The 15,000-nt window shown below is 45.6% G+C and overlaps 1 protein-coding gene across 1 annotated transcript in view; it reads left to right on the forward strand.

Annotated features, from left to right (window-relative positions):
• Positions 1-15,000, forward strand: part of ARID2 (AT-rich interaction domain 2) — a 164,179-nt gene that overhangs the window by 147,029 nt on the left and 2,150 nt on the right. The window contains exons 16-20 of the mRNA XM_015409772.1: positions 2,719-2,867; positions 5,557-5,695; positions 7,946-8,031; positions 9,425-9,548; positions 9,631-9,722. Of these exons, the coding sequence (XP_015265258.1) occupies positions 2,719-2,867; positions 5,557-5,695; positions 7,946-8,031; positions 9,425-9,548; positions 9,631-9,722 (590 nt within the window). The remainder of the gene's footprint in view (positions 1-2,718; positions 2,868-5,556; positions 5,696-7,945; positions 8,032-9,424; positions 9,549-9,630; positions 9,723-15,000) is intronic.

Here is a 15,000-nt window from a genome sequence, read left to right on the forward strand (position 1 = left end):
TACCTCTTCCCTCCACTACCCCTGCTTCTGAGAGTGGTCCGCAAAATCATCAGCGACAGAGCGGACTGCATCCTCATAACCCCATGGTGGCCGAGACAACCATGGTTCTCAACCATCCTCCACCTGTCAGTTGGGGTCTACCACCAATTTTCTCCAGCACAGGACCTCCTGTTCCTATCCAAGTCCCTTCTCCTATACCATGACGTGCCATGAATGAAGTTGACAGCCTGGAGAGTAGCGTCAACAGCTTTTCCGCCCGCGTAGCAAACATTTTGCTAAATTCCAGAAAGCCCACTACGCAAAGATCGTACCAATACAAGTGGCAGAAATTCTGTTCCACCTTGAATGACAATGCCTCTCGAGCCACTTCTGCAGGTCTCGAGAAAGTTTTTCAATTCCTTCTGTCTCTCACTGACTCGGGACTTTCTCACTCCTCGTTAAAGATTTATTTGGCCGCACTTTCAGCCTACCATGTTCAAGTCGAGGGATGCACACTTCTCGCATCCATTTTCAAAACGTTTTTTGAAGGGACTGTTACACCTTTACCCTCCCATCAAAACTTCTGTTGTCCCCTGGGACCTTCCCCTGGTCCTTCGCCAACTCACCAGGAAACCTTTTGAGTCGCTCGCAACCTGCGACCTAAAATTCCTGTTGTGGAAAACGGCCTTTCTGGTCGCTGTCACTTCAGCGAGGCGAGTTGGAGAAATACTGGCTTTCAGACATGACACTCCTTACTTGTCTTTTCTGCCAGACAGCGTCCGCCTTGTACCTGACATCTCGTTCCTGCCAAAGGTACTGTCAGGATTTCACCTACAGGCAGAGGTCTTCCGGATTTCTTCCTGGCGCCGACATCCTCAGAGGAGAGGCTGTTACACACGTTGGATGCCAAGCGTGCGCTTCTGTTCTACCTAAACAGAACCCATCCAACGAGACGTGATTGTCAACTGTTCGTCTCCTATGCGCCAGCAAGACTAGGGACGCGCATCAAAGCTCAGCGTTTATCAAAGTGGATTGCAGGTCTCATCCGCCTCTGCTACCTTATTGCCAAGCAGCCATTGCCTGGTTCTATCAGGGCTCATTCCACCAGAGCTGTTGCAGCCTCAACTGCCTTCCTCCAGGGAGTTCCCCTAACGGACATTTGCAGAGCCGCTACGTGGGCTACACCTAACACATTCATAAGGCACTACACCCTAGACGTCCGAAAGAACTCTAGTACCAACATGGGACGTCACATCTTATCTTTGGCTACGCAGTAAGGACCTGCCAGAACCCATCTCCAGGTAGGCCACTGCTCGCTAATCTCCCATGGGTGTGAAGCACAGAGACCACGTCAAAGATAAACAGGTTGCTTACCTGTAACTGGTGATCTTTGAGTGGTCATCTGTGCATTCACACCACCCACCCTCCTTCCCCGCTGCTGTCAGCTTCTACATTTTTCATAGGGGTTGATTCACGGCAGTTTGAAGGAACTGGCGGGATGTCCGCGCCCACTCCTCTGGGCATGCGTGGTGGGGTTTCTGCGCATGCCCGAGGTCTGGGCGCAAAAATCCGTTAAGAGCTTGCTACAATGCCAATCGATCCAGCGCATGCGCACTGAATCCCATGGGTGTGAATGCACAGATGAGCACTCGAAGATCACCAGTTACAGGTAAGCAACCTGTTTTTACTGATTTTTAAAAAAATGATTGTGATTGGTTTTCCTTTAATTAATAATATTCTGTTTACATCGTGTACTATGAAGGTTTTGTTTTATATCCATTATATGACTTGTCATGGGTCCTCTGACATAACAAAGAAACCTGGGTAGAATCAGAGCATGCTGACAAAAGTGTAAATAGGTGAAAGTTTTGTAAACCTATAGACAGTATTCATGCCCACAACATGAAATGTATATGTTGCTGACATTGAGAGAGGTTGTTTTAATATAAAGGCTAATCTTGGCCTTTAAAAAAAATAACATGATGCCATCCATCCTCATACCCATTGAGACTGCACGTTCAAAAGCTGTTTCTCATTTTTTTTAAAAAAAATCCTGTATGTGTGGCAAGTAGCACAGAAGTCAGAGGATAATTTTTAATTTACAGGAGGGATCTCTGAAAGGGAATTTTCAAACATGCGGTCCTCCACCTTCATTCTGAAGAGGTACTGTAGAGAGCTGTAGCATGTGATTTTTTTTCTGAATGTGAAGACCAGACATTATTCTTAATTACTCAAGGCAGCCTCTTTACATATCAACATATTCATATGTGTTGTGGCATCTATTAGTGATGCTTATTCATGCTTAATTAGAATTGTTTAGGGGCAATTGACAAGGAAGGTCAAAAATGTGTGATGGTTTTGCATCTCATGCTTTAAGCTGGTAAGATGGAAATGATGCAGGATATGGCTACATAGTTGACAAGTGTGTTAGATTGCCCAATCACTTTGTTTTTGTTCAGAAAGGTTTGTAAGACCTGTATGTGATTATGTGCTGGGGGGGGGGGGTATATGTGACTACACAAAGTTTGAAAATTTCCACTCTTAATTTTATTTCTCTGGCTGCAAGTCTACCTCCCATAGCAGAACCGATGATTATAATGAATTTTGGGTTACACACATAATCAGGGGAAGGTAGCTGCTTTAAAAGTCAAATACAGCATTGTTAAATAAAACTATATAAAACAAAATGAAACTGTAAAATGGGTATTTAAATCTGTATTGCTTTAAATTTTTCCACAGAGCACACCTGTCACACCGGTACCAACAATGCAAGTCCAAGGTGCACCGGTCAGTTTGCCACCTTCCACATACACTGTACAAAGTCCTCATATAGAACAAGTGAAAAAACCTGGGCAAAATTTCATGTGTCTTTGGCAATCTTGTAAAAAGTAAGTGCTCTTTGGTGGTGTTTACATTTTTATACTGCATTGCAAGGGGCTAGTTTTGCATAATATGATGGACAAACTTTTCAGCAACATCACTGATAATTTCTGTAGCTCTCTCTGTAAGACAGATTCACGTGTTATTTTTTCCTCCCCAGGGTTTTCATACCTTTGTAGATGCAGGAATCATATCTGTCTGTATGCACAAGAAACCGTAGGGTTCTCATTAAAGTGTTGCTCACAGAAGAGCACATGTGGCTGGCTGAACACTTCTCAGTAGAGTTGAACTAGGAATGTGCAACTAAAAAAGAATGGGAATTTTTCATACCTGGGTATCAGGGAGCCAAAAAATATCAGTTTCTCAGTTCCAAAGACCAGTGTGGTATTCAGATCCTGATTTCCCCCCCAGGATTCCAATAGTTTTCAAGTCCATTATTCCCTATGGGGAATCTTTAGGGGGGGGCAGAGGGGTTGTGTTTAAAGCTACTGGCCCCAAAATTGCAGGGGAGCTGCTGGTCCCTGTCCTTTAAAAAACTACAAATTTTGAAGTAAATTGGACCAAGAGGTCCAATTTTACGGGCCCCTGAACAAGGCATCCCCAGCCATCCACCATTGATTCATATAGGGAAAAAGTTCTTAAAAATGTAAACCCTGAGAATCCACACCAATGTACAGCCAAGAATCATCCAAGCCAAAACAAATAGGAAGGCTGTTGCAAGCTTAGCAAATGTAAAAGTAGAGAATCTAGCCAGGAAAATAAAGGAAAGGGGGAAAACCAGTCCTCGGGGTCTTCAAACTCTGGCTCCCAGTACTTCCAGTTAATCCCGATTATTTCCAGGATTTTTTGTGACCCTTATACTGGTATTTTGGAAAATCCCAGATATCATCTGGAGACCTGAATATATCAAAAAAATACTGATAAGGTATTTTTCAGATATATTTGGCTTGGCTTTATCCAAACACACATCCCTAAACTGAACCTTCTAAGCCAATAACTTCTTGGGCTTTACAAGGGATGTAACTCTGCTTAAGATAACACTGTAGGTTTGCTATTTGGTTAGTGCTGAAACCCAAGCTTTAAGACAAATTAAATGATCTTTTCAAGGGGCAAGTCCTTACATTAAGTGGGAATGGCCTCTCTTCTTTTTCAGTCTTTGGTCATGAAAGCATATTTTCCTGGGAATAATGTGGTATTTGGGGGGAAGAGTGACTGAACATGGAGGACAAAGCAGAATACCACAGCTGAAAGCTTGCCCTTAATGACAGCTCTGAGAGCACCTTGCTTAATAGAAGCCTCCCACTACAATCCATTCATGCCATTTACTTGTGAGGAGGATGGAATTGCTGTTTTCATTTAGAGCCTAAATGTTCACCCCTACTGCCAGGGGCAGGGAGGAAACTTTATGCTGGTGGTGGTGTGGGTGCCTATATAATACTCCTCCCTGAGCACGGTGGAGAATTTCCCAAACCAATCAAAGTTCCTGGCATCTACTGCAATACCCTTGCCATTGTTAGGTTGAATTGAACTGCCCATTTGGTATTTTGGGGCATGATCTAAATCTTTATGAGTCTCCCAAAGGGCTCACCCTTTCCTATGTTCAATGTCAATCCTTACTGTCCAAGATAGGATCTCATAATAGCAGCACATATCAAAATTTGACCAAGCATTTGGATCCTATTCAAGACTCTGTTTAAGGGATCAGTGCTGCAGTTTTTAACACTATCGCCCCCAAACTCTGTAATCTGTAAAGGGTAAAGGTTCCCTTGCTCTCGAAAGCCAGTCGAATCCGACTCTAGGGTTTCGGAGCTCATCTCCATTTCAAAGCCGAAGAGCCAGCACTGTCTGAAGACATTTCCGTGGTCATGTGGCCGGCATGACTAAACACCAAGGCGCACAGAACGCTGTTACCTTCCCACTGAAGTGGTACCTACTTATCTACTTGCAATTTCTTGCTTTCGAACTGCTAGGTTGGCAGGAGCTGGAACTGGAGACGGGAGCTCACTCCATCTTGCGGCACCTGGGTCTCAAACTGCTGAACTACTGACCTTCCACAGCCTGCAGTTCAGCGTCTTAACCACTTGAGCCCCCACAGCACCGCAGTAATCTGTAGAGGCTTCAAAAATATGACTCTTGGTTGACTTATGTGTTACTACTGCTGTTGAATTCAAACCAGTGATGACCATGCGGACTTAACTTGTTACCTCTATTTGGTTTTTGCATTTGTTAAAACATCTTCATTATGTTAAATGGTAACCATATAAACCAAGCTTGTTATTCCTGATTCTGATAGATATCTTCATTATGTTGTATACTAATTTACTGTGGACCTCAGCCTATATGTATGGACTGGTAAGTTCCATTTCACTGTATCTGAAGAAGTGTGTGCGCACATGAAAGCTCATGCCCAGAATAAAACTTTGTTGGTCTTAAAGGTGCCACTGGACTCAAACTTTGCTCTGCTGCTCCAGACCGACACGGCTACCCACTTGGATCTACTGCAGTGTGTGTAGAAGGATGTATAGAGGATTATGCAAATAATTCTTGCGAGCAGAATTTTGAAACATGTATTTTTATCACATTGAATAACTGCTTGTTATTTTTCAGATTAAGTTTGTATTTGTTGACTCAACCACAAAAATGTTAGGCAAATCGTATTCCTCCTTCAGCAGACTTAAAACCTTTTCCATTTTCCAGGTGGTTTCAAACACCATCCCAGGTTTTTTATCACGCTGCAACTGAGCATGGAGGAAAAGATGTCTACCCAGGGCAGTGTTTGTGGGAGGGCTGCGAACCTTTCCAGCGGCAAAGGTTTTCCTTTATTACCCACTTACAGGTAGGAGTTTGTTTTCCTTCAGTTTTATCAATACAGATTTAGGGATTTGTGGTAGTGAGTATTTGAAATATTTCTGTGCTGCTTCTCATAAAGTGTTCCTGATGGGATGTGCAGTAAAATAACATACCATTTATTTTAATCCATTAAAATTATTAAATCTAAAAATTGTAATCTAAAATATAGGCTGCATTCAGACCTCCAGACAAATAGAGGGATGGATACCATGATTTGTTGGTGTGAGGATTCTGGATTTTGCTCGCAGTCCCCTCTCTTCAGGCGTCCCTTCTGACCCTGTTAGACTTAATGGGTAGCAGGGCCTACATGAACTAATAGCCATGCCAACTGAGAGGCTGCGTTGAGGAAGGGGAAGAAGGTGAGATCAGTCCCTCCCCTCTCTTCCATAAGCGGTAATTCTGACGATGCAAGGGGACAGGTTTGCTGCCATACGGGCCTATATTGAATCAGACTATTGGTCTGTCAAGGTCAGTGTCATTTACTCTGACTAGCAGCAGATCTCCAGGGTTTCCGATGGAGGTCTTTCACATCACTTACCATCTGATTATTTTAACTGGCAATAGTGGGAATTGAGGCCTTTTGCATGTCAAGCAGATGCTCTACCATAAGCCATGGCCCCTCCATGTCCTCAGTACAGCCCCTTGAAATGTGTGGCTATTATAGTATATGCAGGTCCCACAACCCCAAGAATCAACTTCCCTGTGGTCGGAAGAAACCACTAGAAGCAGGGGAATGCAGGAATCCACAACCATCAATGCTTTCTACTGATAGATTGTTAAATTCAGCCAAGAGGTTTGCTTGTAATGAGTGTGAATGTTGCTTGTTGTCCCGCTCACACACTCCATCTCTCCTCCCTTTATACTTGGAGTGTTATTGAAGATTTCTGGTTTCAGGAGTCTTCAGTCAATTCAGGTTTGTCATGACCCCCAAATATGGGTGCCCAGACAAACTGGAGTTTGTTTTTTCTTCACAAGCACAGGAGTTAACATCAGAAGGATAGCTTGCACATTGACAGCTAATTTAGGGTTTTCCCCCAGATACTACTCAAAGTGCTGTGAAATCAGTTTGACAAAACACCAAGGAAGGAAAGAAAAATTGTTTTTGCTGTGGGCAGTGATATTTATACCACTAGAAAAGCTATTGTTCATACATAATAAAATGCACACAAGCATGCATATGCTATTATTTTGTGGTGTAAGCTAAACTCAAAGGAGTATGTACATGAACGCCAGTGGTTGTGTTGTTTTCCATAAAGAAGTCCCCATAAGATGGGGATTTCACGCAGGAGTGATTTCTAAAGAGCCAATGAGAAGGTCCATGACTGGGCAGGTCAGTCAGGAAACATGTAGATGTACATATTCTCAGTTTGAGGACTCTGCATAGTGCCTGTGCAGTGTACAAAATTGATGTGGGGGCTCTGCATACTAACTAGGCAAGTCTGGTACAGAAAGTCTCTATTTTCACATTCTCCAGTATCGATTTGTGAAGATCTATCTTGAAGCAGCAGTGCACAAAATCCCAACTATACTGTCAGTACTGCACATTTTCCGCACCTTCATATGACAGCACAACTTCAGGCGGAATATACACATTTATGAGTCAACATGATAATAATTACAACATAATGGACTGTATCATACTGCTCTGCTCAACTAAGTGAAGAGCCTTCTTCTGAACTCTTCCATTAGGGGCGGCACCACACTAAGGGGCAGGATACAACCCAGTATCTATAAGTCTAATAGGAAAGTCTGACCCCCATCTGCAGACATCTAAATCCACAGATCTGTGCCACACTGATGCTGAACAGATTTTTCCACAAACTTGGGGGGGGGGGGGCTCCACGTTTGCAGAAACATATGAACTCTTTAAAAAATACATTGGGGAGTATTAAATCACACACACACACCCCAAATAAGTACGGGTGCAGAGAACTCACCTACCTCCAGCATAGTCATTGGTGGCTGCAGCAGATCCCAAGAGTTGCAGTGGGCCCATCGGTGACAGAGACTGGATCCGTGGCAGGCCCAGCAGCAGCAGAGCCTGGGAGCTGCAGTGGGCCCAGTGAGAAAGTAGTGGTGGTGGTGGTGGTGGTGGGGAGAGATGGAATTCTTCCCCCCACAAACACACAAGTCTCATGGGCCGCCTTTATAGATTATATTATGCAATTTCTTTTTGCTTGTCTTATATTATGCACTTTAATAGTATACATTTTTGTACGTTATTGTATTCAACTAGGATAAGCACTGCTCAAGAGATGCACTCCTTGCAGGATTAAAACAAGATGAACATGGACAAGCAGGAAGTTCAAAACCTTCCACCAAGTAAGGGACATGAATTGGATTAGTAATCTAGATTTATCTTTTTAGAAACTGTTGAAAACTTGCAATGTCAGCAAGGAGGGAAAGCCTCTGGTACAGTTGCTAGAGCCTCCCCAGCTCCTTGTCATTTGGCATTGGAGGCAGTAGAGTTTATGGGTGACATACAGCCCACGAATGCACATTTCATCGTCAGGGTACTTCTGGTTCTTGTCCTCACCCGTTTTTAACATATTTGGTTCTGGAATGCCAGATACGCTGATCTCTGAAGAAGCCTAACAAAATCAGTTTTCTTTGTAATTCTCCCATAGCCGCAGGTGCTAGAAACTATGCAAGAACTGCAGAAAACTAGAACCCCATATAGTTCCAGGCTCCAGTCAAGTACTCATTACACCTGTTCACTGTGTTGCAAAGAAACATTTTTCCGAACACAGTCATTAGGCTAGCCTATTTTTAATGGTGGCCAGTGCTCTGTATTTTAAATTCCAGAGTTCTGGTGCACCCAACATAATATGATCTTGTGGCACCTTGAAGACTAACAAATTTGTTGTAGTATAAGCTTTTGTGATCCAGAGCCCATTGTCTTAGGTGTATTTTAATTAATTAATTGATTTGATTTATATACCGCCCTTCCCGAACAGGCTTTACCCACTGCATTTTATATAGAGAAGTATGATCCTTCCCAGCATAGACTCTGACCACACAGAGCTTTGTTCTCTATCCCTGGCACCCTCTCCATCCTAGTACAGGTTCACAGGACATGCAGAGGAAGGACATTAGGTTGTTACAGATAATGTAAGGGTTGTGCATGTCTCCCAAACCCCCATCCAGACATCCTCCTCTCCTTTGTCAAGTTATGGAACTTTGGATCTTAGGTAGTTTGACCAAATAAGTGGGAGAGGACTGGATTAGGGCTCCAGGAAGTATACATTTCCTGGAGTGCCCGGTGTACTGCTTGTGCATGTACAGACTGTGGAGATGTGAGAGGAGAAGCAGGGACCTATGAGAATCAATCTAGGCATTGCACCTGGGTAGAGACAAATCATATGTAATATTGTTTTAACTATGGCTGTCTTCTAGTTTTAAGAAATTACCAGATATTATTACTTCAAATAATCAGTTAGGCATGGATGCAAGTGCATATTAACAAAACTGTAATTGTAAAGAAAAACTCTGTGACATATTAAGAACAGTTACAATGTGAGAAGCAATCTAATTATGTCTTAATGTCTCTCATCATTATATATTAACGTCTCAGTGCTGAAGGGTCAACCTGTGCACATGCCCGCTTCTGCTGAAGAGTGCAGACTTTTTATCTGTCCACATCAGAAAAGTAGCCTTCAGGAGGGAATGTTTAATACACCAGTTAATTCCTTTTATGTTTTTAAAATCTGTTTAGACCACCAAATGCAGGGAGTGCGTCTTCCACTCCCCGAGCCCAGAAGGCCATTGTCAATCACCCTAGTGCTGCTCTCATGGCACTAAGGAGGGGATCAAGAAACCTTGTTTTCAGAGATTTCACAGTAAGTAGCAAACAGATGGATTAGATAGGAGAAAGGCATGACTGTAACTTGCATTCTAATACTATTTTCTTTTGTTTCTAAGGATGAAAAAGAGGGACCAATTACTAAACACATCCGGTTAACAGCTGCCTTAATATTAAAAAATATTGGTAAATATTCAGAATGTGGTCGCAGGTGAGCAAACTTTTTCTCCCCTCCCCCCCAATTCTTTCCATAACGAATATACCAGCTGTTGTATAGCTCATGTTCAATGTTGCATATATTTTCTGAATTTCTGCAGACTCTAAACTGACTCTAGTGCAGTGATTTTTTTTAGCCTTTCTGACACAAAGTATTTACAAGGTTGGCAGCACCCTGTGAATGGGGAGACTACTGTGCAAGGGTAGACACCAGTCTGTCATGACTGTTTAGTAAAAGCTCTTCAGCTACCATAAGTGATCTTCTAAATAAATATTTTAAACAAAGCGGGGTTCATTTCCACCTGCGAATTGCTCATTTCAGCGCCCCCCTCCCAACATCTAAATGAAAGCATGACAAAATATCTTTTTGGATGTTTGGCCTTTTAAAAAATGGGAAAAAAGGCTGACAAATCCTGAGGATCTTCGACATGGTCTCTGTGCTTCACACCCATGGGATCTAGTGCACACGCGCTGGATCGATCGGTGCTGTAGCAAGCTCTTTTAACAGATTTTTGCGCCCAGTCCCCCGGGCATGCGCAGGAACCCCACCGCGCATGCCCAGAGGGGTGGGCGCGGACATCCCGCCAGTTCCTTTCTTACCGCCACGTTGAGTAGACCTCTTCTTCATCGGTCCGATCGGTTCACTGTTAGCTTTCACCTCACAGCTCTTAGGAATTATTTCCAAACTTTCTTTTACTTTATTTTTTTGGTTGTTTGTTCTTCAACAAACAGTTTAAAAAAAAACTTTGTTTTTGCTGAGGGGGAGTTTACCTCAGGCCTTCAGGCTGCCCCCCCCCCCAAAGTTCCTTCTTCTTCTTCGCTTTTTTTTTTTTTTTTTAAGGAGAAAAAGTGGGGATTTTTCGATAAGTGCAAGGGTTGCGGTAGCAAACTTGCTCCTCCCGACCGTCATACCCTCTGCATTTTTTGCCTCGGAGAGTCTCACCAGCCAGAGTCCTGTCATCACTGTGCGCGTTTCTCCAACCAAACGAGAAAAAAACGTGCTGCGCGCCTTAAAGTGGCGCTGCTTGAATCGGCCCTTGCTCCTGCCTCAGCGATGGAGGAGAGACCGTCTACATCGACAGCTCCGGCATCAAGACCTGCCTCCAATATCGACCGCCCAACGCCGAAGCTCCCGACATCGAAGGTACAATCGTCCGCTTTCACGCCAGTCAAAAAGAAGGCTAAAGCAAGTAAGGATCACAAGACCGCTAAGAAGGGCACCTCCAAGTCCCCGAAAGCAGCGAAGAAGGGGAAGGAAGCGGTGTCTGCACTGGGTGATGCCCCTAAAGTGCCTCCCGCTCCAAAGGCAGTATCGATATCGGAGGCCCAAGTCCCTCCACTAATACTGACATCGAAACGGTAGAGCTCCTAAGTCATCAAATCGATGCAGAGCATTCTCCGTCTCCTTCCCCGTCGTCGGTATCGGAAGCTCCCGACATTGATCCACGTCGGCACCGATATACCACATGTGACACGCGGCGTCACCCCCCACGTCTGCGCAGTCAATCAGTCGATATCGACAACCGAGACTACAGGGACAGCTCTCACAGACAGGCTACTGCTTTGTCTCCCAGACGTCCATGGTCCAGAAGTCGCTCCCCAAGAGTCTTCCTGCCCCCCCCCCAAATGTCGTGGGATCAACGACAGTTGAGGTACCTGTATGGGGCTTATCCACCATCCATGCCGTGGTTGACTGCGGTGGGCTATTCTGATTGGGATCGCTATTCGTCCCACTCTGTTCATAGGTCACGATCGCCTCACAAGTCGAGACCTTCAGCATCTCTGTCGTGTCCTGTAGTCGATCCTTCCAACCACACTCTGGAACCAAGTCGTCCTCTTAACCCTCCGGTCACTCCAACCCCGGTCGTCCCTGTCGTCCAAACAAAACTCATAACTTGTCCACAGGACACTTCGGTTCAAATACCACAACAAGACTCCTCTGACTTCATAGAAGAGGACTCAGATACGGAGGCTCATACCTCTCCTGACCATACATCTCCCAACCAGGATGTCGCTGAGGACTTACCTGTATCTCCATCCGACAACCTTACATCTTACACAGATCTAGTCAAAAGAATGGCCCACTCTTTAGGCCTCTCTGTCGTCCAGCAACTTCCGCAGGCAACAGATGCAGTTTATTATATCGTTCAGCTAGATACCTCTTCCACCTTGGCATTGCCCATGTCTTCAGTCCTTCTGTAGGCAGCAAAGACACCATGGCTAAAACCTTCGTCTGCTCCTGTGTCCACAAGGCGACTGGACCATATGTACAGGGTACAAGAGGCAGATGCCGAATTCCTATTCTCACACCCTCAGCCAAACTCCATGGTGATTACGTCTTCCTCCAAATCCAAGAAGACGCATTCCGCACCTTCTGATAAGGAAGGAAGGAAATTAGATGCCTTCGGCAGGCGCTTCTACTCCACAGGAGCATTGGGAGTCAAGGCCACTAGCTACCTGGCCTGTATGAACCGGTATCAATACACTCTCTGGGAAAGGTTCTCAGAACTTCTCAGCCACCTCCCAGACGACAAACTTCAAGTAGCCAGAGTCATACAAAAAGAAGGCATGGTGTTGGCAAAACAACAGCTCAACAGTACTAAACATGTCCTCGAGGCATCTTCCAGAACAATGGCCTCTGCAATCACTCTCAGGAGACATTCCTGGCTCCACAACACTAACCTCCCAATAGATACTAGATCTTATGTAGAGGATCTCCCTTTCGATGGCCTGGGGCTTTTCAATGCTACCACTGATTCTACTGTACAAGAGTTAGATAAAAGCATAAAGGCTTCTCGAGCTCTAGGAGTCTCTTCCTCTGCAAAACAGCAATACCATCCCCGCACCTGGTCGAGGTCCTGGCAGAGGCGTACCCCAACTCATCAGTCTCCAGACTCACGATGGAGACCACGAACATCTTCGGGAGGTCAAAGACCTGCCTTTCAGAAACCCAAATTTGGTTCCGGGCAACAAGCTTCCCGCACCAAACAATCCAAACCCTCCAAACAGGGTTTTTGACTTCCCTGTCACCAAATCAGCTCCTACCTGTCTGTTTCCTCTTCTTCACGCTTGGCATCTCATCACCTCGGACGAGTGGGTGCTGTCCATCTTGACCCGAGGCTACAAAATTCAGTTCCACCAGAACCCCAATACTCCTGTCGTCGTCTCCACGCTCCATTCCCCTCCTCTCCTCGAGGAGGTGTCCGTCCTTCTGCAGAAGGGAGCCATCGAACACGTTCCACCACACCTCCAAGGAACGGGATTCTATTCATGATACTTCACAGTCCCGAAGAGAGACGGAGGCGTTCGACCCATATTAGATCTAAGGGAACTGAACCGTTTTGTGACCTACCACCGCTTCCCCATGGTGTCCCTACAACAGATCATGCCATTGCTTCACAGACACGTCTGGATGGCCAGTCTCGACCTCCAAGATGCATATTTCCACCTTACTATCCACCCCTTCCACCGCCAATACCTACGCTTTGCGATTGGTCAACAGAACTACCAGTACACGGCCCTTCCATTTGGCCTATCCAGCGCCCCAAGGGTATTCACAAAGACTATGATTGTTGTTGCAGCTTTCCTCCGTCTCCAGGGTATCTCCATCTACGATTGGCTTCTGGTAGCGCCTTCCAAGAACACCCTGGTCTCCAATGTCATAGAGACTCTGGCACTATTGGAGAATCTGGGCCTGCGAGTCAATCAACAAAAGTCTCAATTGTGTCCGGACCAGCAAATACAGTACATCGGCGCAATACTGGATTCACAGACATGCATGGCTTACCTGCCCCACGACAAAGCAGCAGATATAATCTCCTTACACACTGTCGTCCTATCCCCTCTTCCCAACATACAGGACTCTTTACTTTGGTGGACTGTCCCTTCAAATATCCTCCAGGGAGCGCCCTTCCACCCTCCATCGCCCGAAGTCACCATAACAACGGATGCTTCCCTGACAGGATGGGGTGCACACTCCATGGGCCTTTCTGTTGGAGACAAGTGGGACGCGCAGATGAGGAAGTGACACATAAACTTCCTAGAACTGCTGGCTATACAACACGCTGTCACCAGCTTCCTACCTTTAATCAAGGGAAAATATGTCACGGTCCTCACAGACAACACCACGGCGCTCTCTTATGTCAACAGACAGGGAGGCACTGTTTCCTTACGCCTCTGCAACCTTGCCACCCAATTGTGGGAGCTTTGCATCGCCAACATTTTCCTCGTGGCCACTCACATTCCAGGACACATGAACGTGCAGGCAGAGCATCTAAGTCGAGCAGGACTCAGCCTTCACGAGTGGGGGATGAACCCAACATACCTCCTCCCACTCTTCCACAAGTGGGGAGCTCCCCAAGTCAACATCTTTGCTGCCAGAAACAACAAAAAGTGTCCTTTGTTCTGCAGTCGAGGAGGCAGAGACCCACAATCTCTGGGAGATGGTCTCCTTTACCCTTGGTCCACGGGACTTCTTTACCTGTCCCCCCCCTTACCTCTGCTTCTGAGAGTGGTCCGCAGAATACTCAAGGACGCCGTGGACTGCATTTTAATAACCCCATGGTGGTCAAGACAACCTTGGTTTTCAACAGTCCTCGAGTTATCTTCAAGGAATATACCATCTATTCCCTCCGGCTCAGGACCTCCTCCTCCTCTCCGACTCCCCTCTCTTACATTACGACATACCACAATTGAAACTGACGGCATGGAGAATAACATCACCGGCTTCTCCACCCGCGTAACGAACGTCCTGTTGATTCCAGGAAACCTACTACACGGAGGTCATACGATTATAAATGGCGAAGGTTCTGTTCTTCCCTAGGTGATGACGCCCCTCGAGCCACCTCAGTGGGGCTTGAACGAGTTTTCCAATTCCTCCTCTTCCTGGCTGACTTGGGACTTTCCCATTCTTCGTTGAGAGTTTATTTGGCCGCTCTTTCGGCCTACCATGTTCCAGGTGACAGATGTATTTTGTTTTCACATCCAATTTCAGAACTTTTCTTAAAAGGTTTATTGCATCTCTACCCTCCTGTCAAGATTCCAGTCGCTCCCTGGGACCTTCCTCTAGTTCTCCGCCAGCTCACGAGGAAGCCCTTTGAGCCGCTCACAACATGCGACCTCAAACTTCTAGCGTGGAAAACGGCCTTTTTAATTGCTGTCACTTCGGCTAGGCGAGTGGGAGAAATATTGGCTTTCGGACACGACACACCTTACCTGTCGTTTTTGCCAGATGGAGTCCACCTCGTCCCCGACATCTCCTTCCTGCCGAAGGT

The sequence above is a fragment of the Gekko japonicus genome, unplaced genomic scaffold (genome assembly GCF_001447785.1).
Source record: "Gekko japonicus isolate JY-2015 unplaced genomic scaffold, Gekko_japonicus_V1.1 scaffold4, whole genome shotgun sequence".
NCBI classification, from domain to species: Eukaryota; Metazoa; Chordata; class Lepidosauria; order Squamata; family Gekkonidae; genus Gekko; species Gekko japonicus.